Source organism: Eulemur rufifrons, chromosome 18, assembly GCF_041146395.1.
Source record: "Eulemur rufifrons isolate Redbay chromosome 18, OSU_ERuf_1, whole genome shotgun sequence".
In the NCBI taxonomy this organism is placed as follows: domain Eukaryota; kingdom Metazoa; phylum Chordata; class Mammalia; order Primates; family Lemuridae; genus Eulemur; species Eulemur rufifrons.
In genome coordinates, this window is record NC_091000.1 from 55,134,784 (window position 1) to 55,160,404 (window position 25,621).

Here is a 25,621-nt window from a genome sequence, read left to right on the forward strand (position 1 = left end):
TAAAATATAAAAATAAATTTAAAAAGAATAGAGGGAAATATTTTGGAGATGTCATTCAAAGAGATAAGATAGTTTCAATGCTGATTTCATCAGGTTTCTTTTACTGAATAAAATTAAGATGCCATTAATGGTGGGTGGTTATAAAGAAGCTGAGACAATTGTCTAAGTAAATGTTGATGAGTTGTGAAATAAAGAAGGATTCTTACCTACATTAATGTTGATGGGCTGAGCATCAAGTGTGTGAAGAGCTAAGAATTATAAAGAAAGCTACAGATATCTTTTATTCTCTCTGTACACTTAGGATGTAGTGTGGAGCAAGAGATGAATAAGTAAAAAATTAAATCATAATAGTAAATTAAAGAGCAGTTTTGTTCAACGATAGGAAGTGTTATAATTATATAGTTCTTTATTTGTTGTCTATCTCTTCCTCTGGAAAATAAATACCGGGGGACAGGGAATCAGTTTATTCATTGAAGTTACCCCCAGTGCCTAGAACAAGGCTGTCACATGGTAGGTGCTTAGTAAATATTGTGTATTGATTGTGTGACTGTATTGAAGGGGCCAGCAAGTGTGGGATTGCCAAGTGGGCAGAGTGCACGGTAAGTTTGGTGGTGGTTCGGTGGAAGATGAGACCGCAGTGAAGTTGAGTCTTCTGCAGAGATTTTCAGGGAGGAGGTAGGGCTTCAAGTGCATTTGGAGGGTGGAGTCTGGTAGGCAGAGAGACGGCAGGAGGGCATTTTGGGTGGGTTGGCATGAACAGATGGGAGGCAATGGAGAAGAGTAAGATGTATTTGGGTGTAGCAAAAGAACTGTTTTGTGTAGTCTAGAAAGTGATTTCTAGAGGAGTAGGGAGAATTAAGTCCAAAACTATTAGATAGGGCATGTGGGAGGCCTACAGACTGGAGCATCTGGGATTCATCCCACGGAAGACATGGAGCCCTGCAAGGTCTTGAGCTGAGCAGTGGCCTGAGGAAGGCAGGGGTTGGTAAATGCTATCTTGCTGTGGAGCAAGAAGAACCTGGGTGCTATGACATTGCTGGGAGGGTGTGAGGGAGGGATATGAGAAAACTGAGGAGCAGAGAGAGATTTAGGAGATGCTTTAAAGGAAGAGTCAACAGGCTTTCTTTTTTGGTATTGTGGAAAGAGAAGAGACTAAGTGAATCCAAGCCTGGGTGCCTGGAAAAAATGGCAATATCATTTTTAAAAACCATTGTCTTTACGTTAGCATCCTTACAGTGTGCCACCTCTGTCACCTCTACAGTGACAAGAAAGGAGTAGAGATTTGGATGTTCCAAACTCATCATTTCCTGTGAAGTAAGGGCAGGCTGTGTATCAATGGTAGAAAAGAGAAGCTGTCTAAGGCACAGAGCCATCGCTAGACTGGGCACCTTTGAACCCAGATTCAAGTGTGAAATCCAGAAGGACTCTTTTCCCTTTTCATTCATTCAGTGAGATTTTTTTTTTTTTTTTTTTTAATATCCTTTGATGGGCCATGCATTGGCCAGGAACTAAGTGCAGTGCAAGTAAAAAAAGACATGGTACCTGCCCCAGGGGCACTCACAGCCTAGTATGGGAGACAGACATTAGTCAAATAATTATACAAATAAACGAAAAGATATAACTGTAGCAAATGCTATGGAGGCTAAAGACATGGGGCTGAGAGAACATATAATAGTTTTGACCAAGTCAGGGTGTTGCTTTTTCTCAGCAAGTGCTATTATATGTTGAGTTGAAAGAAAGAATTCCTGCTGGTACAGAGGTACCTTATCACCGTATGACTTTTACCGACTGAAGAACTCATGGCAAACACTTTCTTCTCCTAACTCCAGGTCTCTCTGCCAACCCCTCCCCAGCCCACCCTCACACAGCACACAGAAGTCATAATCATCATTTCTTTTTCTCAAAGGGGTCCTTTATTGGTCTTTTACATCCTCATAGCAAAATCTGATAGTTTTCAAATGTTATTTAAAACCTGGTTGGTCGGGCACAGTGGGTCATACCTGTAATCCTAGCACTTTGGGAGGCCGAGGTGTGAGGAACGTTTGAGGAGTCCAGGAGTCAGGAGTCCAAGACGAGCCTGAGCACACAGTGAGACTCCATCTCTACCAAAAAAAAAAAAAAAAAAAAAAGAAAAATTAGCTGGGAGTGGTGGCGCACACCGGTACTCCCAGCTGTTCAGGAGGCTGAGGCCAGAGGATTGCTTGAGCCCAGGAGTTTGAGGCTGCAGTGAGCTATGATCATGCCACTGCCCGCATGCCCAGGCAACAGAGCAAGATGCTGTTTCCAAAAATAAATAAACAAAAATAAAAATAAAGCCTGGTGCTCCACGATTCACTCCCCATTGGTGGTTCTCAACAGGTAGCCCGTCGGTGGGCAGAGAGAAGGGTAAGTGGTCTGGTAAAATAGATTGGCAAATATTGCCTGAAAGGACTTTTCTACCATTTTCTCATAGGACTTCTCACTTACAAACAAGACTGCAATTTTCTTTCAGATTTTCTTGTTTCCTTTTCTGTGACTCCATAGGGATGAACTCTTCCGACAAAGCCTGGCAAAGCTTCGAGAGCAGCTAGTGAAAGCTAATACCTTGGTGAGGGAAGCAAACTTCTTAGCTGAAGAAATGAGCAAGCTTACTGATTACCAAGTGACCCTTCAGATCCCTGCTGCAAACCTCAGTGCCAACAGAAAGGTAAAAATGTTCTTACAGAAAGTGAGAGCAGGAGGTACAATAGTTAATACTGTATTATAAAATGAAATCTAATACTAAAGTCCGAAAAGCATCCGTGAGGCGATCCTGACATGACCCAGAGTTGTTTATTCTTTTAAGGCTTCCTCTGTACGCCTCCTTGGGTAGGAAGGCTATATCAGTGATGCCCTTAGATTATGCAGAATACGCAGAATTTTGGTGGCTGAAAGACTTGCTAATTTAAATACTTTCTTGAAAACAATGAAACCAGAAATATATGTAAGCAATCCTGCCTGCTTTTCCTTACATATAAATACCTCTTTCTGAAATAGGGGATATGTTTGTTATAATACTTTTTAAAGAATGAATTCCACAAGAAAGGAAGACTTTTTAATGATACCTATCTTTATATACACAGAAGAAATCTTTGCAGGCATTTGGAAATTTCCTGTCACTTCAACTTTAAGAATTTTTCTTGTGGAGATAAACTTTGAAGAAAACGGTTTTTCATCCATTCATTTTTTTTACTCCAGCAAGCAAGCTAGAAAGTGAGCCAGGGAACATCTTATCAGTCTTGCTGGGTTTTAGTCTTTTGACTAAGTAGTTCCCCTTTGAGAAGTTTATTCTAAGTGTGTAGACATAAAAGTGTACATAGAGATTTATGTACACGGGTGCCTATTATAGTGGCCTTTACAATAGCAAAAATTTGAAACAGCCATGAAATTGAACAATAGAACAATTGGTCAATGTGTGGTAAATCCACAGGATGGATTGCTGTGTTGCCATTAAGAAAATCATGTTTACGAAGAATACTTAATAACACAAAAAAAAGATCTCAATGTAAAAACTGGGGAGAGGATTTGGATATGAAATTTTATTTTTGTTTGGTCCTGACTATGATAAAACAAAAAGTGTGTGCATGAGTCTACATGGATGTGGTATAGAAAAGAAACCAGAATATTCCCTAGGTGGTAGAATTTTATCTTCTTTTGTCTACCTTTATGTGTTTTGCAAACTTACTACTTTACTATCATATATATTGCTTTAGCAATCAAAAAAGAAGTTGTAACAACGTTCATTCTGTTTGATTTTCTTCCTCGTGCAGAGAGGTGCAATAGTGAGTGAGCCAGCTATCCAAGTGAGGAGGAAAGGGAAGAGCACCCAAGTTTGGACCATTGAAAAGCTGGAGAATAAATTAATTGATATGAGAGACCTTTATCAAGAATGGAAGGAAAAAGTTCCTGAGGTAAAAGAGAAAATGTTGAGATTTGGTTATGTTAAAAGCAGAGAGCATAAGTGATTTAACCATCAGAACACACACAGACACAGACACACACACAGATGTGCCCGTGATACATTTATATTAGGAAAATGAAATAAAAGTGATTTTGAAAGAAGTGCTAAGTTGGATCAGAAATATAACATGTGATCCCTGCACAGATGGAAACTAAATGAAGAGAACATATATTCAGATTCTTATTTGGCCTCATTTTTACTACATTTCAAGTGAAATGAAATGAATGAAGTAAATTTATGCTGTTTTGTCAGTGATGTGAAAAAGCCAACACGAATTTTGTATTCATTAGCGTATGTTCGTGTGCCTCCAGCTATGATCCTGGCTGGGTAGATCGCTACGAGTAGTTGTAGTGCACATAATCCGTGTTTGGACGTTAGTAACGGAAAAGAAGACTTGGCGAAGGGAGTGAAATGGAAAGGGCTGCAGGTGAGGGGTGATAGGGAAGCCAAGACAGGACCTGCAGAAGAATCCTCCACACGAGTGTCACTTAGTTCCCTAACAAACAAACCCATCCCGGTGTGCTAATTTTGTTTTATTTATGTGACATTCTAATTTTACTTCTTGTTTGCTTGGGTAGATGCCTTCTTTGAAATTTTTTTAAGTGCTAGTTTTAAATAGTATGACTTAGGTTGATGTTTTGTTTCCCACTTCTTTCCCACCCACTGGCCCCTCCAGGATAAAAGACTCTACGGGAAACGGGGTGACCCTTTCTATGAAGCCCAAGAGAATCACAACCTAATCGGGGTGGCGAATGTGTTCTTGGAATGCCTCTTCTGTGATGTGCAACTTCAGTATGCAGTTCCTATTATCAGCCAGCAGGGGGAGGTAAGGATAGGCCAGCCTTGGAGAATGAGGGTGGCTCAAGGTTTTTTGTTGTTGTTTTTTATTTTTCATTCAATTTAAGCTATGTTCTTAAGGTAGATCAAGAAACTAGGGCAAATAGTCAGGATCTGCATTCTTTTTTCTCTACCAATAATTGATGCTATTAGTAGAAGCAATGAGAATTAAGTCATGGTCTTAAAAGATTATTATAACATGTTTTTATGGTTTGCACATTTTTTCTTTGTTTTAATCAAATTGGATATCTTTTGGGACTCAGATTCACCTCTGTGCCCTGTATTGATTTCTCTTTTTAAAGAAAATTTCATACGTTTGGGATATACTGTAGTTCCTTCCTGGCCCCTAAATAGTCTTTACAAGAAAGAACTTGGGAAGATGGTTTTGAAATTCAAAGTATGCAGAGAAAACAAGCTTAAATAACCCCCTGTTAACCTCCTTTTAAACTCTTGGTCTTTCATGTATTTAAGTAAATATATTGGCCCTTTTAGGCCTAAGACATTTCAGAAAATGTGACAAGTTCAACCCTTTTTTGTTTGTTTGTTTGTTTTACCCATTTCATCAACTGATGTTTTTATTTTCAATCTAGTAACATTCTTACTTCCTGCTTATTCGTCAGTAACATACAAACTTGACCTACCAAGTTATTTCTTGTCATTCTTAGAGCAGGCCGAGAATAAGATGCCATTCTGCCTAAGGTGAAGCTGGGAAATAGACCCTGGCTCACAGTGTGGTGTGTAAGTCCAGAGCCCACGTTCTAGTGTGGAAACTGCCCTGTGAACATTCTGCTCTAGATGACCAGTGGCTGGTGTTCCTTTTCCCTGTGTTAAAAAATGGGCACAACTCATGTGATATAGTGGCTGAGTTCCTAGCTCAGGGGTTCTTAAGCTGGGATCTGTGGTGTGCTTTGGGCATTCCATGAATCCCCCTGAAATTATATTAAAATATATGAGATTCTCCGAAAGCTTCAAAAAAAAAAAAAAAAGCTCACTATCTTTTTTTTTTTTTTTGAGACAGAGTCTCACTCTTTTGCCCAGGCTAGAGTGCAGTGGCATCATTGTAGGTCACTGCAGCCTCTAACTCCTGGGCTCAAGTGATCCTCCTGCCTTAGCCTCCGAAGTAGCTGGGACTACAGGCATGCACCACCACATCCAGCTAATTTTTCTATTTTTAGTAGAGACGGGCTCTCATTCTTGCTCAGGCTTGTCTCAAACTCCTGACCTCAAGCGATCCTCTTACCTCGGCCTCCCAGAATGCTAGGATTATAGGCATGAGCCACTGAGCCTGGGCAAAAACCACTGTCTTCTAACTGATTTCTCTTATTTCCTTTTTTCTTCCCTCTTCCTACTTCCTCCATATATGTCTTACTTGTCAAATATCATCAACTAATTTCTCTCAGGTCCTTGGTATCAGTGCCGGTTGCTGTGTGGAAGGTGGATCTGAGCTACCTTTAAAAATAACCTTCACTATTTGAGATGACAGCAGCGTGACCGGAACATGTATGACCTTCGAAACCATAGTCATTACAGCCTTGAACTGTGTGATGAAGGATAACTCAGGCAATTAAAGCATTCCAAGAATACAAATTCCAGGATAATTCTTATAGTCTAATTCAGTTCTGTGCAACCAGCTTTAAGAGAAATACTGTTAAACTGGCTCTCATCCAGATAGCCACCACGACAATGAGAGTGAATAAAAAACGATTTTACAAGAACTGGTTCCTCATATCTGCATGGCTTTGTACATGCTGTTCCCCCTAGAATAGGTTGATGGCCCCACCTCACAGAGCTCTTCTCCTTCCTGCTCCCAGCCATGGTCTGAATTACATTCCTATTCTCTACTCCCAGGAATAGAAGCTTCATAAGCCCAGGGACCTCGTCTGTTTGGTTTGCTGTTGTAAACACAGTGCTTAGCACAGTTCCTGGCACAGTTGGTTCTTGGTAAATATTTGTTGAGTGGATAGATTTGTCATGTAACAGCCTGCACATATCTCTGTTATAGCAACTGGTCTGCACTGGTTGTTACTGGGTTTTTGCTCCCCATTCTCCCTTTGACTGTGAGTTCCCTGACAGCAGAGCCGTGTCTTTATCTCACTATCCCACGAGGCTAGCTGTCGGATCAAATGAATAAGGGAATGGAGCATTTGATCGAGTGGATATGTGAGTGAATATGCGAACAGACATGGAAGATAGATGACTCCGGGTAGAATATGATAGCTGCCTTTAAGCTGTTTCTAGGCTGTCCTGTAGAAGAAGGGTAAGACTGAGAATGACTCCAGCAGGCCAGTTTCAGGGAGGCAAATTCTGCTCAAAGCAAGGCGGGATGATTGCAGGGGCAAGCGGCAGAATGGACCAGCTCTGGTAGTGGTGGGGTTCCCATTGCTGAAAACGACCAAGCAGCAGCCCCGCAGCCCCAGGGCTGTGGGAGAGTGCATTGCTGTCTCGGGTCAGTGCTGCCTGCAGGATGCTTTTAACCCCAAGGTGCTCCGGTTCCTTGACCCAGGTTGCAGGGCGTCTCCACGTGGAAGTGAGGCGCGTTACAGGAGCTGTTCCGGAGCGTGTGGTGGAGGATGACTCTTCGGAGAACTCCAGTGAAAGTGGGAGCCTTGAAGTCGTAGACAGCAGTGGGGAAATCATTCACCGAGTCAAAAAACTGACATGCCGGGTGAGAGAACAGTGACGGGGGGAGGCTCCTGTAAATGACCTTTTTCATGCAAAACGATTTTACAAAAAATCTTTTATGCGAGGTTTTCATCCAGCATAATAAAAATTGAATTTTGTGACAACAGATACAATGACGGACAGTACTTTTTTTTAAGAAGTAGAGCGCACTTTCTAGAGATAGTTGCGTCAAATTGCAAAAGTGTCTACGTATTTGGCACTGAAGGAGCGTATGTTGCTTAGCGGATTATGTTTTTCTAGTAAAAGTTGCATCTATATCATAAATCAGTCATTGGGAAGATCTTACAGGGACGTGTGCATTTGCTGCCAAGTTTATATGCTGTAGTTACAGAACTGTGGTACAGGTTTCGTGATGCATAGGGCCCTTAGTGACGTGGTGTCAGATATTTTCAGATGTCAAACGGATGACTGGTTTATTTATTTCATTGCTTACTCTTAAATTTGAGGTGGCTGAAATCAGAAAAGAATGTTTAATGTTTTATTTTGTGGAGTTTTATTTCCCTTTTTTAAATTTCTTCAGGTAAAAATTAAAGAGGCCACTGGGCTGCCCTTAAACCTCTCCAATTTCGTCTTCTGTCAATATACATTCTGGGACCAGTGTGAGTCCACCGTGGCTGCCCCCGTGGTGGACCCAGAGTTGCCGTCACCACAGTCCAGGGATGCCCAGTACACGGTGACCTTCTCCCACTGTAAGGTACAGACGCCGTTACAAAGTGAGCTGCGTGGCGGGTAGCAGAGCTGGGCGCAGTGGAAAAATCTGTTTTCCCCATGAGAATTTTTTTAAGCATAATATGTTTATTAGACCTTTCAACTTCCAAAATGTACTTCATTACAAATTCAAATAATTTAGAAATATTTAAAATAAAATCTGAAAGATCTCTACCAGCAATCTTATTCCCCAGAGGTGCAACCCAGCAATGACAGTGTGTTACATATTTTAATAAACTATTTTCTGTGCTCTACAACTTTCATATGTGCGTGATAAACATATTTATACACACACAAGTGGACGGTGGACGTAGATACACGCTTTTATGTCATGCACACCTAACTTTAAAAATGTTATACAAAAATGGGATCACATTATACATATTGCAGAATTGTGGGCATCTTAATATGTACATAGCTATAGAGATTTCTCATTATTTTGAATATAACATAGCATTCTAACATACCGTATGAGTTTTTAAGAAAATATAAAATGGGAAAGGTGAATTTGTGGTGAATGTGGCTGGACCTACCTTGAGACATCACCTACCCTCCTGGCTTTCACCTGGGATTGCTAACAAGTCATTTCTGAAAGACCAGCTCTCTTTCCTCTGTAATTTTGTTTTTCTTTGAATAATCCTTCGAAGATACTCAAGACCCATTCTTTTGCAAATTGTGCCTATTCTTTCTGATTCTACACTTAGAAAACAAATCCATATCACTCCCCATAAAATTTCACATAGGTAAAGGCTGTCAGTTATTTCTTTTTCTGAAAACAAATAGCCGGCATTTTTTTACCTGTATTCACCAATCTGTTTCTCAAAATCTTTATTAATCTTTTTTTATCTCTGAATATTTTTTAAGTATTTCCCATCTTCTTTTGAATCTACAAAGCTGCTTAGTTACAAGGATGAAATCTGAATTTTAAGTGCATCCTGGTTAACAGCTGTTTTAATAAATACTAGGTCCCAGAGCCCCTAGGTTCACTGTGTGACCTTGGAGTTTTTTCATCGCTAAAATGTGTAGTTTGTGCTTGATCAATTCGTTTCTTCTCCTCCTAAAATTCTGGGTCTGTCTCCAAATAAAATAAGTAAAAAAATAGAGAGTGTAAGGTTAAATCAATATAGCACAGCTGTTTCTAGAACTTAGAGGCATAGAGACGTCCCCACCTGAGGTTCCACTGAGATGCTAATGGAAAGAAAATCAGCTTGCGTCCTGCCCTGCTGCAGTGTTCTGACAATGCACCATTCGTTTCCTCACAGTCATCTGTCTGTGTTTTAGAATGAGGAATTGGGGTGGGAGAGCTTAAGAGCAAGAGCATAGCATCATGAAGGTAATCATATAAAGTTTAATTCTATTAGTCTCCTAAGCCATGGCAAGGAATGACTTGCCGAATTAGTCCATGCCAGTTTAAAGTCAGAATGGTATTGTGGGACTGAGAATGAACCAAGCATAAGAGAATGTGGATTCGGCTCTGCAGCTAACTGGCCGTATGACCTTGGACCAGTTGCTTTCTTCACTTCCCCTATTTGTGGAAAATGGGGGTTGAATTAAATTACTTCAGAATTTCCCTTCCAGATCTTATATTCTGTGATTCTTTATGGCTTCCTATAAAACATAAGAGATGGGTTTAAGGTTGACATCAGACTAACATACTCCAAAGTAAATCTATATACTGTTGAAAGGTCAAAAGGGGATTTCACGGGGTCTTTGATGCATAGTTCTTTTTTTCCCCCCACTGGTTTATGCAACTTTATTGAAGAAGAATGTATCAGTTACTAACAGAGCTATCAGTTGATCACTCATCCATTGACAACTTGTATCATTTATTCGGTGCTATATTAAACAGGGTATTGGAAGATAGATTAACTAATAGCTCCAAGCCTCCTAACAATTTAAATGAAAATTACAAAACGTTTGAGACCCTATTTTTGGAATACAAAGGGTGTTTGACTTCTGATTCCATTCTCTGTAGAGCAAGAACAGGTCATTCCTTTACTGACATGCATAAAATACATCACATTTTCTGTTCTGCTGATGCTATAAATTCAATGCCAGTTCTCCAGACACATCAGTTACAAGCATAAGGTATATCATGTACATACATAATTCTTACTGCACTTTCCTTCCTTCTGCTTATCCCAGGACTATGTGGTGAATGTAACAGAAGAATTCCTGGAGTTCATTTCAGACGGAGCACTGGCAATTGAAGTGTGGGGCCACCGGTGTGCTGGAAATGGTAGCTCCATCTGGGAGGTTGATTCTCTTCATGCTAAGACAAGAACACTCCATGACAGGTTCGTTCTTGGCCATGAGCTTTAGACATAGGGTCAAGACTAGCACTTAGTGATTAAGAATACAGGCTTTGAACCCTGGGACTGCTGCTGTTACTTCGGACAGGTTACTTAATCTCTCTGAGCCTGTTTTCTCCTTTGAAAAATGAGAATGATAACAGAAACTACCAGACACCAGAGAAATTCAATAGGGAAAGGTAAGTCCTATCAATAGATGATACTGAGACAACTGCCTATCTGTATGGAAAAAAAAAAAAATCAATCTTGATCTTTACTTCACAGTGTACACAAATGTTAATTTGAGGTGGATCGTAACCTTAAATGCAAAAGCTTAAACTGTAAAGGTTATAGAAGAAAACACAATTTTGAGATCATTACACATTCTCAGAAGAGCCACAGAAAGCACTAACCATAGAAGGGAAAAAATGTTCAAGTTAGACTTAATCAAAATTAAAAGCATGTGCTCACCGAAAGACATCATGAAGATGAATAGTAAGCCACAATCTGGGGGAAAACTGGCAGTTTCTCATAATATTGATCATTTCACCTCTTCTTTGACCCAACAGTCCCACTCCTAGGTATTTACTCAAGAGAAATGAAAACTTAAGTCCACAAACAGAGTTGTGCACGATGTTCATGGCAGGTTTATTCATGGTATCCCCAAACCGCAGACAACCCAGATGTCCTTCACTGGGCGAATGGTTAAACAAGTCGGTGTTATTCATAAATAGAATATTACTCAGCATTAAAAAAGTAAAGAACCATTGATGTTCATTTGGATGACTCTCAAGAACATTATGCTGAATGAAAGAAGCCAGATACAAGATAGTGCATTCTGCGTGATTCTGTTTATGTGAAGTTCTAGAACAGGCAAACCTCATCTCTGAGTTACACAGCTGCTACCAGAGTGTGGGGATTGAATGGGAGGGATATGAACGAACTTCTGAGGTGGTGGTGGGGCGGGTTACACAGGTAGGTGCATTTGTCAGAACTCATTGAACTCTATGCTCGAGATCTGGGTATTTCACTGAATGTAAATTATAACTCAGTAAAATAAATGAACTCATACTGTAGGGTTGTTTTGAGAGTTAAATAAGGAAATCATTTATGCAATATACATGGTACGGTGCCTAGCACATAGTAAGTGCCCAGTAAATGGTAGCTTATTACTATTACTAATAGTGTCCCTGGACGGTGACATCACTGCTTATTGGGATGTGTTTTTGCAGGTGGAACGAAGTAACTCGAAGAATAGAAATGTGGATCTCCATATTGGAATTGAATGAGTTAGGGGAATATGCTGCTGTGGAACTTCATCAGGCAAAAGATGTCAACACAGGGGGCATCTTTCAACTTAGACAGGTACTAAATTTGTTTTGGGTTTTTTGTGTGTGTTTTCTCTCTGTCCCAGTGTTACAGTTTCTGGGAATTTTCTAACTATCTGTGTCTTTGTTCCCTAATCCTCTTCCCTTTTATCCCCTTCTCCCATCCCTCTCCATTATCATTCCTGGCACCTGCATCCCCCGGCCCCCTCTGCAGGGTCATTCGCGTAGAGTGCAAGTCACGGTAAAACCTGTACAGCATTCGGGGACGCTGCCACTGATGGTTGACGCCATCTCATCCGTATCCATTGGCTGTGTAACTGCCAGGTCCACCAAACTCCAGAGAGGGCTGGACAGTTACCAGGTAAGACAAACAGACTTGAAATGGTCTTGAACAAAGCTTGGTTAATGCAGAAGTAATGGAGTTAATGATCTGTGGTGAGGACCTCTTTGGAAATAGAACAGAACTCCTTGGATTAACCATGTGTCTTCCCCCAATTTGTATTTCCATCCATTGCCTTTTCTCTAGCTTTAAAATACTTAGTGTTGATTAATAATAATTTTATTAATAATTTTACTATTATTACAGACATCTTAATGCTATAGTATTCATTTACTTTAGGCAGGTTTTACTTTATACCTGGTCCAAAATATAGTTGGATATTTGGCATTGCTGCCTGGCTTGATCCACTTTTATTTGTATCATTAAATTGGTTCCATACACTGTCATAATTAACCAGCTCTTTGAAAGCTTTTTTTTTTCCAATTAAAAGTTGTCCTCATGATCATTTTTGTCCATTGTATCTCCTATTCCTAAACTTTATGTTCTCATTTAAAAAATAAAAAGATGAAAACCTCTAAGAATTGATGTTCATGTTATCAGTCAGAACTATTCAGTACTCTGTGAAAATAATCTTTAAAATTAGGAACTGGTCCTGCAGTGGCCCAAAAGGATGTACGTTCCTCGCAGCGTCTCCGGTTTACTCCCAGATAGGAATGAGCTATGGGGAAGAATCAGACTGTCAGACCTGGCTCCCCACTGCCGGGTGTGAATGGATACACTTCCCTTTCGTGATGGACAGAAAACATTTCTCCTTTGTGGAGTCCGGGCGTAAGCCCAGCCACTCTTGAGAATGATTCCACGTCTATCTCAGTTTCCTTTTGACTTCCTGACATTCAGGCAGAGACTCTTCTGAAAGCTAAAAATCAGTGCACAGGCTACTGGGCTTTAAAGAGACACCACTTGGTCAGACACAGCCTTCCCTCTTCAAGGCCAAAATTCCCTCCAGCTCTCAACATCTGTCCATGCTTCATTCAGTGTATGAGTGAAGATGCAAAGATAGGGGCTGCTGTGGTTTCGAGGCTTCTCCATCAGTCTTTTTCTTGCCTGTCTGCAGCCCATGGAGCAGGAAAGGGGATTGTAGGTGTTCTCATACAAGTTCAGTCCCTGCCTTAGCCATCAACTTCTGGGTGGCTGCAGGGCTTGGCATGAAGAGAGAGCACTAGACTTAGAGTCAGAGGACGTGGGTTCTTCAGTCTAGTTTGGCTTTACTAAATGGTTACCTTAACTGGATAATTTTAAACTTGAGTTCCCTTTTTTATTTCCTCCAATATCATGAGGAAGACTTAATAATTATCCAAGGTCCCTTTCTGCAATAAAATATTTGCATTTTTTAAACAACTCTACTTCTGGGTTAAAACTGATTTTTGTCAGAACGTGAACCTTAAAATATTAACCTTTCCCCAGTGCTCTAATGCTCTTTTAAGAGTGTAGTACCAGCCATTACAAACTTAAACTGTGACTATTTTAAAGGCTTTTTTTTTTTCCTTTGCTGCCATATTCAAAGTCATGTCTGGCAATTTTGTTGCTGACATGGTAGAATTATTCTAATGCAATAGCTGAAGTCAATGCAGAATATGCTGATTTCACAACAGTTTCAGATCATGAAAGCTCAGGCCAGTTTTCAGTTAGTGGAAGTACTTCCTTAGTATAAAAATTAGTGATAAATTAGAGTTATTGGTTCTTTTTTTTTTTTTTTTTTTTTTTTTTTTTTTTTTGAGACAGAGTGTCGCTTTGTTGCCCAGGCTAGAGTGAGTGCCGTGGCGTCAGCCTAGCTCACAGCAACCTCAAACTCCTGGGCTTAAGCAATCCTACTGCCTCAGCCTCCCGAGTAGCTGGGACTACAGGCATGCGCCACCATGCCTGGCTAATTTTTTTTTTTTCTATATATATTTTAGTTGGCCAGATAATTTCTTTCTATTTTTAGTAGAGACGAGGTCTCGCTCATTGCTCAGGCTGGTCTCGAACTCCTGACCTTGAGCGATCCACCCGCCTCGGCCTCCCAGAGTGCTAGGATTACAGGCGTGAGCCACCGCGCCCAGCCGAGTTATTGGTTCTTTTACATTAATAGGGAACAGTAATTCAAGATAAGTTACTTCAGGATTGGGCTTTTATTTAGTAAGGCAGTCATATAACTGATAATTATGGTTACCAAACTTTTAAAAAAAAGTTTATTTTGAAGTGTAGGTATGAAAATAATTTTAACTATATTTTTAAAGCATTTTTTTAAAAGGGAAATTCATTTCTTTTCTGTAACTAAAAAAATTTAGTCATAAATCTAAATCAAGGATTTCCAGATTTTTGTTTCTAAGGAAAATTGCCTCAACCAAAACCCTTTTGTTTTCAGCAGGCTGACCTAGTTTTGCCAAATGTTTTTACCAAAATTGTCACTTCATGTAATTATTGTAAAATGTTGCCTTGTGTTTGGGACAGTTGTGATTTTCTCAAGTGATTGTTACGGTCCCTAGAGGGGACGGAAAGATCCAGATGTGCAAAATAGCGCTCTGTGCTTTCGTTGCAACCGTGTAGTACGGGCCCTTGTCTGTGTGTAGCCTGGGGTTGCCCAGGTTTTTCCCTGCGATGACTTCACCCACGAGAGCCGTGTGTTGCGGGGAAGGCAGCCGCGGTTGAGCACTAAAGGCCTGGCTTCCAGTCCTGACCTGCCACTATCTGTGTGGCCCTTGGCTTCAAGCCTTTCATCCTTGAGGGCTTCAGTTGCCTCATCCCTAAAACCAAGATTGGGCAAGAGAATCTCTAAAGTCCCTTGTGGTGCTGCCATTCTGTCTTCCTAAGCCCATCTCAAATCTCTGTCAAATAGCCTGCCCATAGATAACATATCAGATATCTGTTTGCATAACAGTGGAGGAAGGCCTGGCCCAGTGATGTTGGTTCCTATCCCCATCTAAGAGAGTTCTTTTTTTTTTTTTAAAGCCAGTCAAATTCAGCAGTAAGGGGTTTGTATACCAACTTCAGTGACACTAATGTTAATAAGTTCTGATAACCCACTACCATCGGACCAGCCAATAGTTCTTATTTTTAATGCTTTCTTTATAAAAAAAAATATTATTTAAATTATACACTAGTGAATTAAATCTGTTAAACCTCTTTGAGCTTCAATTAAATGTTTTATTATGCTGATGTTATGCAAGCTGTCCATTGTAATGTGTGTGTTAAGCTGTTAAAGAATTATTTTCCCTGTGTGCTGTTTGAGAAACAAAATGCATGTCCTTTGTGTTTATTTTTTTCCTACCAGAGAGATGATGAGGATGGTGATGATATGGATAGTTATCAGGTATTGCTACTGCTGTCAATCCTGTGGCATGGGGCACAGCTACTGCTAATTGCCAGCATTCGCAAAGCAGAGGCCAGGGAGGACGACCCTAGAGCAAGAACATGCAGTTTTTCACTTGCCTTTGATTTGCTTTATATGCAGTTGGACACAATATTATTTCTGTAGATTTCCTTGTCAGTTCAAAATTTGCAACCAGATACTGCCTTTTTGCTATGCCATCTCGAATTACTAGCTTATTGCTAAGCAAGATCATTATCAATGTATTAAAACTAGTGATCTTAAAAATTGCACAGCTATCCGGATGTCCATGATCTTTTAGGTAGACTCTTTCCAGTGCTAAACTACACTTTGCTCCTTACATCCAAGAGGCTAGTATTGCTATAATATGCCATTTTACTTTAAAAGACTTTTGCTGATAGGAAAATTGAAGACATTTTTTTTTTATGCACATAACTTTGTTTTGTTTATTTAGCTAGTTTTCAAAATATGTGCAAATGTGAAATTGTGCCCAGTCAGCACTGACAGGCCTATTCGTATGGAGCGGGGGTGACACAGTCATGGGCAAAGCAGCAAACCAGGGTGAAGGGTTCCTGGGTTTGGTTCCCAGTGTTGTGCTGATTTTCCAAGTTTTCAAAGGATGTCTTCCCAGGGTGCCTTCCTATATATAAAATGTGGGTACATTGTAGTGAAAGCTCCAGAGGTCCTTAGGTATCTACTCTTCATATAATGTCTTAAGGCTTAGGCTAGAAGCAGGCAAGTCAAAGAGCATTTTGAATAGAATTGATGGATTTTCTTTCCCTACACATAATTTTACTAAGAAAAAAAAAACCACGTAAACAAAAACTTTAGGGGAAATATCAGTGTCCCTTGGATCTCAGCAATGCCACTGACTAACGTCCTGGGGCTGTTTGCGCGCTTCCTGCCACATTATTCATGGGGAAGTCCAACGGCTGCTTCTGGGATTTCTCCAAGCATGGCTGACTGCATGTTGGGTTTTTGCATGGGAGATTTTTGGTTAGCCTCGTGGTGGTGGTTGGAAGTAAAATCTCTGTTGGCAAGTTTGAAAAGTTCTCTGCTGACCTGTTCTTTGCATTTCAGGAAATGTATGTTGTCAGGCCATTGAATTATGAAAATGCCTGTCATTTTCCATTCCATTTGTCGTGACATGGTTTGGGCTGTGTTCATGGTGTCCTTCTGTTTGGAATCACAAATCCTACAATGAGTAGCCATGATTTAAATATACACACACGTGCACACACACGCATAATGCGTTAAAAATCATTCGACAGCTGGTGTAGTTTGAGCATGTCTTGCTTTAAGTATAATTATACTTTTTGAGATCCTGGGGATCTGATTTCTGGGTAGTGGCATCCTTGATCAACACGCGTTGTTGCTGAGGCCTCTTTGCTTTCTCCCATATTAATTACCCAGTAGTGTCCAATGGCCTTTCCTAATGAAAAGTTTCCTAATCAATTTAAACATCTTTTTGAAAAGAAAGGAAGAAGGAAAGAAATAGTTGTCTGTGCACCCTACAGGAAAATATTTTCCCTCCTTAATGTCAGGAAGAAGACTTAAATTGTGTAAGAGAGAGGTGGTCAGATGCACTCATTAAACGACGAGAATACTTGGATGAACAGATTAAAAAAGTCAGCAATAAAAAAGGTATGTGAGATTAAACTCTTTTTCTGGGAGTAGCTTTTTAAATTTTTATTTATTTATTTATTTTGAGATGGAATCCTACTCTGTTGCCTGGGCTAGAATACCCTGGCGTCTTCCTAGCTCACAGCAACCTCAAACCCCTGGGCTCAAGTGATCCTCCTGCCTCAGCCCCCTGAGTAGGTGGGACTACAGGTGTGTGCCACCACACCCAGCTAATTTTTTTCTGCTTTTAGTTGTCCAACTAATTTCTTCCTATTTTTAGTAGCGACAGGGGCCTTATACTTACTGAGGCTGGTCTTGAACTCCTGAGCTCAAGCAATCCTCCTGCCTCGGCCTCCCAGAGTGCTAGGATTATAGGCATGAGCCACTGTACCCGGCCCTGCGAGTAGCTTTTTTATTAATACTTCTACACAGTGGTGATGGGCTGTTTTCTTCCCCTAGTTGGACAGTAGTATCTTAGTTTTTTGAACTTATAACAATTATAGACATTAGTGAATCATGTTGTATATTTTTGGTTTTAAGAAGGCTCCAAATTTGAAAGTAACAAGTTTTCATAAAACTCTTGGTTTATGTCATAAAACTGTGACATTAAATATCAAACTCAAATTTTGTTTTGATAAATGCAAATGTGACCAATATTGATTGATGGGAGTTGCTCCAGGGACCAGGGCCTAGGACTTGCTACAGCAGCTGAATGGTCACTTCTGAAACCACAGCACTGGGCAGGTCAGCGGCCAGCCACTGTTGGGGCAGAGCTGTGTGCTCAGCGAGGTCAGGACAGCCCCTGCAGTTCCACTCGCTGCCACCCAGCCCCAGGCTGGGTGCAGTTTGCTTATGCTGGCAATGGCCACTTGGATTCTAGAGTAGAAATCTGCGCTTAAAATCCTTAGTCTCTCATCTGGACTTCATGGTCCACTCCTTGTGGCTGATTCTGCACCAAAGAACACATCATGAATGTTAAGCCATTTCATGTAGAAGCTAGCAAAAATTCTCCCTCAGGAAAATATCTTGGCTCAATGTGTGGTGTTGCTTTATGTTTGTGCTCAGACTGCTAATGAGAACTCACTTTGACGATGCCCAGGGAGCCCCAGAATTGAGTTACAGGAATGAGAATTTCAAAATATATCAAGTAAAATCCCTTTCATAATAAGCGTGAAGGAAAAAAAAAATAAAGTTGGTTTTACAGGGTAAGGTATATGGTGTTTTTTAATCCTCTATCTTTATAACATGGTGTATAGTTTCATAAAGCAATGGCATACCCATTATTCCATTTGACCCTCCCAAAAAGTGCATGAAATAGACATGACTTATATGATCCCTTGTATGATTAGGAGACTAAGAATCATCTGTTGAATAATTTCCCCATATTATAGAACCAATGAAATGACCTGAGCCTTGTAACTGCTGTTCTAAATACTCTTTCTACTATTCCTGGCTTATGGTACCTTCAACTGGTGTCATAGCCACTTTCAGCTCCTGTGGATGCTCTTACTTGAACTTCGAAGCCTCATACGCTTTTTTGCAACATCGTGGATGTTTAAGCCCTTACGGCTATCACTGAGTGAAAATCTGTTTATTTTAAATTGAGAAATTTACTGTCTCTTGTGGGCACTGGTCCCCTCATTTTGTTCTGCAGAGAAGACGGAGGATGACGTGGAGCGGGAAGCCCGGCTCGTGGAGCAGTGGGTGGGGCTGACCGAGGAGAGGAACGCAGTGCTGGTGCCGGCCCCAGGCAGCGGCATCCCCGGGGCGCCTGCCGACTGGTAAGGCTGCGCATCCTTCTGTGTGGACGTTGCCTGTGGCAAGAGCTGTGCCAGTGACCTTCCAGGACTGTCACAGTAAATACCAACCAACTGAGCTGCTCAGGGAAGGGCCACCCATCTCTAGTGCTGCCTTTGCTTTTTTCCTTCCCTGCTGCAGCCAGCTTCCTCCCACAGGAAGCCAGAGAGCATTGATTACCTGGCCAGGTAATCAATACCACACTCCTTTATTCCTCTGTATAAGCAACTTGAACATTGTTCCCTGATCCTTAGAAATTCTTTTATTTTGGATGGCAAGAAGGATGTTTCCACAGTGTACTTGAAGTGCACAGAAAATATATCTCATTTGCCCTGGTACCTGCTTAGTATGGTAACTAGCATAGAGTAAGCACTTAAGCGCCAGGTAAATAATGATCAACCTGTAGATCGATCAATCCTAGGTGTTCTCATGAGAAACAACCTGGTATCTAGGCTCTGGAGGCAGATGGATCTGGATTCAGCTCTTAGGTTTATTTCCTTAACTTCTCTGAGGCTTTACTCCTAATCTATTAATGGAGTTACCTTTTTGGTGGTATTGTGAGAATTAGAAAGAATGTGTATAAAACACCTTGTGTATTATAATATAATCTTGTATATTATAATGTATATCAAATACCTTTCATGCCCATTCGTTAAATGGTAGCTGCTACTGCTGCTTCTTATTCTTATTCTCATCCTTATTACAAGAATATGTCCTGGGCATTTAAGATAAATCAAATTTCCTTTTGACCACAGAATGTACATTCCCGGATAGTCTTTTTTTAACGGGCATTGAAACATTAGTGATGTTATTTGTCTCTAATGATAAATGGAAATGTAATCAATTTCATGGTCTGTTCTATGAAACTAAAAAATCTCAATTTGCAGGCACATAATTTGTAACCCAGTGTTTCTCCGGGCAGATTCTGCTGTTGTGCTGCAATCCTGTAGGTCACACGCAGTGTGTCTTCTGGGCTCTTCTCATGGACAGCCAGCAAATTCCCAAACTTATTCTCTTCCACAATGAGATAGTTCATTTCCTTTCCTCAGTCTCTCTCATTTGAGGTGTTCTCAAATTTCAGATCTTGAATGTGTGTAACACATCACTCCTGGGTCTCATATCTAGTTATTCTGACTCAAAAGAGAAAGGATGAGGCTGGGCATGGTGGCTCACACCTGTAATCCTAGCACTCTGGGAGGCCAAGAGGAAGGATCACTCGAGGTCAGGAGTTTTAGACCAGCCTGAGCAAGAGCAAGACCCCATCTCTACTAAATATAGAAAGAAATTAGCTGAACAACTAAAAATATATATAGAAAAAATTAGCCAGGCATGGTGGCACATGCCTGTAGTCCCAGCTGCTCGGGAGGCTGCGGCAGAAGGATTGCTTGAGCCCAGGAGTTGGAGGTTGCTGTGAGCTAGGCTGACGCCACGGCACTGTGGCCTGGACAACAGAGCGAGACTCTGTCTCAAAAAAAAAAAAAAAAGAAAGGATGGGCCCAGAACTCGTCATTTTTTTTTTTTTTATAAGAATTTGCATTTTTCGGCCGGGCGCGGTGGCTCACGCCTGTAATCCTAGCACTCTGGGAGGCCGAGGCGGGTGGATTGCTCAAGGTCAGGAGTTCGAGACCAGCCTGAGCGAGACCCCGTCTCTACTAAAAATAGAAAGACATTATATGGACACTTAAAAATCTATATAGAAAAAATTAGCCGGGCATAGTGGCGCATGCCTGTAGTCCCAGCTACTCGGGAGGCTGAGGCAGTAGGATCGCTTAAGCCCAGGAGTTTGAGGTTGCTGTGAGCTAAGCTGACGCCACGGCACTCACTCTAGCGTGGGCAACAAAGTGAGACTCTGTCTCAACAAAAAAAAAAAAAAAAAAAAAAAAAAAAGAAGAATTTGCATTTTTCTTGTGTGGTGTGTTGTGTGTTTTTTTTGTTTGTTTGTTTGATTTTTTTGAAGAGTCTTGCTCTGTTGCCTGGGCTTAGAGTACTATGGCATCAACCTAGCTGACAGCAACCTCGAACTCCTGGGCTCAAGCCATCCTCCTCCCTCAGCCTCCAGAGTAGCTGGGACTACAGGCACGCACCACCACATCCAGCTAATTTTTGCTATTTTTAGTAGAGATATGGGGTCTTGCTCTCGTTCAGGCTGGTCTCAAACTCCTGATCTCAAGCCATCCTCCTGCCTCAGCTTCCCAGAGAGCAAGATTACAGGTGTGAGCCACCATATCCAGCCGAGAATTTGCCTTTTGAAAAATGCCTCCTCATTCCAAGAGACTTCTGAAGTGACTGTGTTGCATCTGGGCCAGTTTTTGATGAAGCACTGCTCAGACTCCCCTGCATACAACCCTACCTCCTTTCACGCATCGCTCATTCTCTCCTTTGAGCTTTTAAAATGCTGTCCCTGTTGTTTACTCCTCTAGTCTCTGATCCTGCCCCTGTCACCACTCTAACAGCATCCTCCTTCCTTTTCCCTATCACTAGAATTATTTTTAAAAAGGCTTCAGATAATCTTTGTTTCAATTAATTACATGTAATTTATATAACTGGTAGTTCTTTTATATGTCATGTAATTCCCATGATTTATGTTACCAGGGAAGTCAAGAAATGTAAAATTATTTCATTAGTAGAATCTACATCTCCACAGTGGTTGTTCTCTGCTTCCACGGCTCTGCGGCATCTAATAAGATATAAAATATGTATTTTGTAATGATTAAATTTTGTTATTAAATTTAGGATCCCACCTCCTGGAATGGAAACCCACATACCAGTTCTCTTCCTTGATTTGAATGGTAAGTAGACAAAGTTCCAGAGGTTATCCCATTGAATTAAGGTTTGTAATCGGTTCAGACTCACATTATTTTGATCCTTAAATCACTTTTCTAATCATTCATATGCCAGATCTAGGTGACATTTTTGGTCCATTCAAATATATAAGCCCAAAATGTGAAATCACTGGAAGAAAGATGTAAATATTTAATCAAAAAAAGAGCATACTCCGAGATTGAGAAGTACACACAGGAACATGAAAGCAGTTGCCCTGAAACATTAATAGACACAAATTACCTGGGGAAGTAATCACCCCCAGAGACTCTGGCTCTTTAGACTTGGCAAGGGCCTAGGGATCTGTGCTTCTCATTAGAACACTTTGCTCCCCTCCCTCAGTAGTTTCAATGCCAGAAATGACGACACTGTCACCCTGCATTAAGGGTTGTTCTTTAGTGTGGCAATTAGGTCAAACCTAGGCAAGCCCATGAGTAGAAAATAACAGCAGAGGTGATGAGTTTGGGGTAGGCAGGATCCTGGCAGGCCCTTCAGCAGGGTCCTAGGACTCCTCAAAACACAACCTGAAAACTTCTGTTCCAGAGGGAGGACTAATAATGAATGGATGGAAGACACATCCATTATTGGCTTTGTCTCTTCACATGAAGAATTTTTTCAAAGCCTGGAACTCATTGCCTTGTATGGTGGTGAGTTCCCCATTGTTGGAGGGGAACAAAGACTGGATGACCGCTGGCAGATTTGGGAAGGGTCAGATTTAGACAAGGTATAGGAATAAGATGATCTTTATATTTCTCCCAAGTGTTCAGGACTTTGATTCTAAGTTGATAATTTAACTGCTAAAAGCTCTAATTTAGTGTAAGCTATGTAAGTAGGATGAAAACCTAACAGCAGGTTACAGGAGGTATGGACATCAGAAAGCGGCAAAATTCTAAGGTGTGTTTAGTGAAAAGATTTGTTCTTACATATAGAAGTATATTCATTCCATCTGATAGGAACTTCACAAGGCAACTTTTTGGCTCCCATAGTTGTACTTTTCAAGAATAAAAGCTATTGTGAGTCTTAGAGTCTCTATTTCAACTGCAGGATAAGGAATAAAAGAAAAATTGGAAGTGTATCATATATAAACCTTCATCTGTACAGAGCATATTTTAAAATTTTTGGTGTTTGCTCAAAAACTGACTTTCCCCCCATTTTTTTTTTTTCTGTGCCCTGGACTTGGTTAGCGGATGACCTCAGTGCCAACGAACAGCTTGTTGGCCCCCATGCGTCAGGTGTGAACTCCATCCTCCCCAAGGAACATGGCAGCCAGTTTTTCTACCTGCCCATCATAAAGCACAGTGATGATGAGGTAATTAACCCCCAAAGTTTTCTTAAAGCGTTTCAGGTGAGCACACACGCCTTGTGGGCCTATTGTCTTGTTAAACTGCTGTGATTTGCTTTGGGGAAGAAGACTGGGGAATTAAAAAAAAAAAAAATAGAACATTTGTGTTGTCATTCATAAAAGGTAAGGGAAAAAATCTGTTTGATCACACTGAGTTGGATTTATTTTCTTTCTCTAGGGTGTCATGTAAAACTGCTGCACCTGAGTTGTTTGTGTCTTGTTTCTATCTCCCCATCGTTCCCCCACTCCTAGGTGTCAGCCACAGCCTCTTGGGACTCCTCGGTGCATGATTCTGTTCACTTGAATAGGGTCACACCACAGAATGAAAGGATTTACCTGATTGTGAAAACCACAGTCCAACTCAGTCACCCGGCTGCGATGGAGTTGGTGTTACGAAAGCGGATCGCCGCCAATATTTACAACAAACAGGTAGTAACCAGGCCTGATTCTGCCCCTGTGGCTGTGAGCTCTAAGTTCTCTCCTTCTCTGTATCACAAAGCAGCGTGTTGTGATGCTAATGCAGTGAATGTGCAAAATGTGACCACACTGGCCCAGTTATAGTCTGGTCCTCATTTATGCAAGATAAGGGGCATGAGGCTGGCAGAGGTAAATGTCATCCACCTGGGCTAATTAGAGCCCCACCATCCCAGCAGGCAGTGGAGCTGGGATTGTTTGGAAACTGGAGACTGAGAGATTCAGTGCCAGTGACAAAACCAGGACAAAATGCAGACTCCAAATAAATCCCTATCCTACCGCTTTGCCAGATCTCCTCTCAGAGGGGCTGTCAGCAAAACTGATCCTCCCCAGTGTTCCCCTGACATCCCGAGAAAGACTGATTAGACCCTGGAGAGATCAAAGGAAGGCGGCAGATGGGAGAGAGAAGAACCGCAGAAACCCAGAATGCGAGCACATTCTGTAGTCTAACTCCTGCATGGCAGCTGGACATTAGTGTCCCTTGGGGTTGGAGACAAAGATTCTTGGGTTCAGGGGTTTTTTTTGTTTCGCTGATTATTGTGTATATCAAAAATGTGGTAATTCATAATGCTCTTACAATTTGTAAAATACATATTTTTCAAATTAAGCTATTTATCACATAGCTTAATCCAGCTTTCTTTTTCCACCAGAGTTTCACACAGAGTTTGAAGAGGAGAATATCATTGAAAAATATATTTTATTCCTGTGGTGTAACCTATGAAATAGTATCCAATATACCAAAGGTAAAATTTATACTACTTTTTAAAATATCAATATATAAATAATGCAGAATGGGTTCATTCTCCAGAATTCTAAAGCATTTTCTCACCACACTTTTTTTTTTTTTTTTTGGAGACAGAGTCTTGCTCTGTCACCCCAGCTAGAGTGCAGTGACGTCATCATAGCTCACTGCAACCTCCAACTCCTGGGCTCAAGGGCTCCTCCTACCTCAGCCTCCAAGGAGCTGGGCCTGTAGGTGTGTACCACCATGCCTGGCTAATTTTTCTATTTTTAGTAGAGACGAGGTCTCACTCTTGCTCAGGCTGGTCTGGAACTCCTGAGCTCAAGTGATCCCCTCACCTCAGCCTCCCGGAGTGCTAGGATTACAGGCGTGAGCCACCATGCCTGGCGCTTGCCACTTTTCCTGAAAACATTGTTCACGTTAAAGTATTGTTATTTCCTGCCTGTCCCTGTAGGCAACTGAGGAGATAGAGGACCGGGAAACACTGGCTCTCCTGGCAGCAAGGAGTGAAAACGAAGGCACGTCTGATGGGGAGACGTACATCGAGAAGTACACTCGTGGCGTGCTGCAGGTGGAAAACATTCTGAGTCTTGAACGGCTCCGGCAGGCAAGTAACTGAATATTTGGGCCAGAGGATGAAATCACCAGCCTTCACCCCCAATGGACAAAGATGAATTTATTGCCCAAACACCTCTCTAAGTCTGTCAGAGAAGGAGCGCTTCAGTAGCAATCTCACTAGGGAAACGACTCCAGCAAGATAGTAACAAAAATTAAAATAATGGCTTTTATTGAATACTTCCTACTTGGCAAGCACTGTGCCTGAGTAATTTAGATACATTATTTCATTTAAGCTTCAAGATAACCCTCTGAGGTAAGTACTGTTGAAATCCCCATTTTCACATGAGGAAATTGAGGCCGAGAGAAGTTAGCTAACTCACCCAAGGTTACACGGCTGGGAAATGGTACAAAGTTGGGTGTCAACCCAAATAGCTTGACTCCAAAGCCCACGTGCTTAACCACGGACTATTGCTGTCTCCGTAATACTTAGACCTGGCTTCACCTTTGAGGGGACAGCAAGACATTCAAGTGGAAATAATCCGATAAGCAGTGGAACTGTACGACAGGAGATGTCATTTCATAGGAGCAATAGTTCACGTTAGGGAGAGTGTGTTGAGTACCAGGAGGAATACAATTGCTGTCTGTCTGAAAAATCCTCCCTTCGTGGAAATCCCACCCACATTGCTGCATGAGTAAAACACAAACAGCATCAAACTTCATCATCATTTTGCAAGTGAGATATATAGTTAGAGGCATCTCTTCTAGGTTTTCTCAACATAAATGCCTTTCATTC

The 25,621-nt window shown here is 41.2% G+C and overlaps 1 protein-coding gene across 5 annotated transcripts in view; it reads left to right on the forward strand.

Moving 5' to 3' along the window:
- KIF13A (kinesin family member 13A) overlaps window positions 1-25,621 on the forward strand; it is a 197,781-nt gene that overhangs the window by 153,357 nt on the left and 18,803 nt on the right. For 4 of the 5 annotated variants that reach the window (XM_069493541.1, XM_069493544.1, XM_069493543.1 and 1 more), the window contains 16 exons: window positions 2,524-2,686; window positions 3,789-3,929; window positions 4,656-4,805; window positions 7,320-7,481; window positions 8,019-8,192; window positions 10,352-10,503; window positions 11,730-11,862; window positions 12,040-12,186; window positions 15,416-15,454; window positions 17,017-17,116; window positions 18,750-18,876; window positions 21,626-21,681; window positions 22,897-23,021; window positions 23,307-23,483; window positions 24,179-24,271; window positions 24,725-24,877. In XM_069493541.1, coding sequence (XP_069349642.1) covers window positions 2,524-2,686; window positions 3,789-3,929; window positions 4,656-4,805; window positions 7,320-7,481; window positions 8,019-8,192; window positions 10,352-10,503; window positions 11,730-11,862; window positions 12,040-12,186; window positions 15,416-15,454; window positions 17,017-17,116; window positions 18,750-18,876; window positions 21,626-21,681; window positions 22,897-23,021; window positions 23,307-23,483; window positions 24,179-24,271; window positions 24,725-24,877 — 2,092 coding nt within the window. The remainder of the gene's footprint in view (window positions 1-2,523; window positions 2,687-3,788; window positions 3,930-4,655; window positions 4,806-7,319; window positions 7,482-8,018; window positions 8,193-10,351; window positions 10,504-11,729; window positions 11,863-12,039; window positions 12,187-15,415; window positions 15,455-17,016; window positions 17,117-18,749; window positions 18,877-21,625; window positions 21,682-22,896; window positions 23,022-23,306; window positions 23,484-24,178; window positions 24,272-24,724; window positions 24,878-25,621) is intronic. The other variant, XM_069493545.1, reaches the window with a different exon arrangement.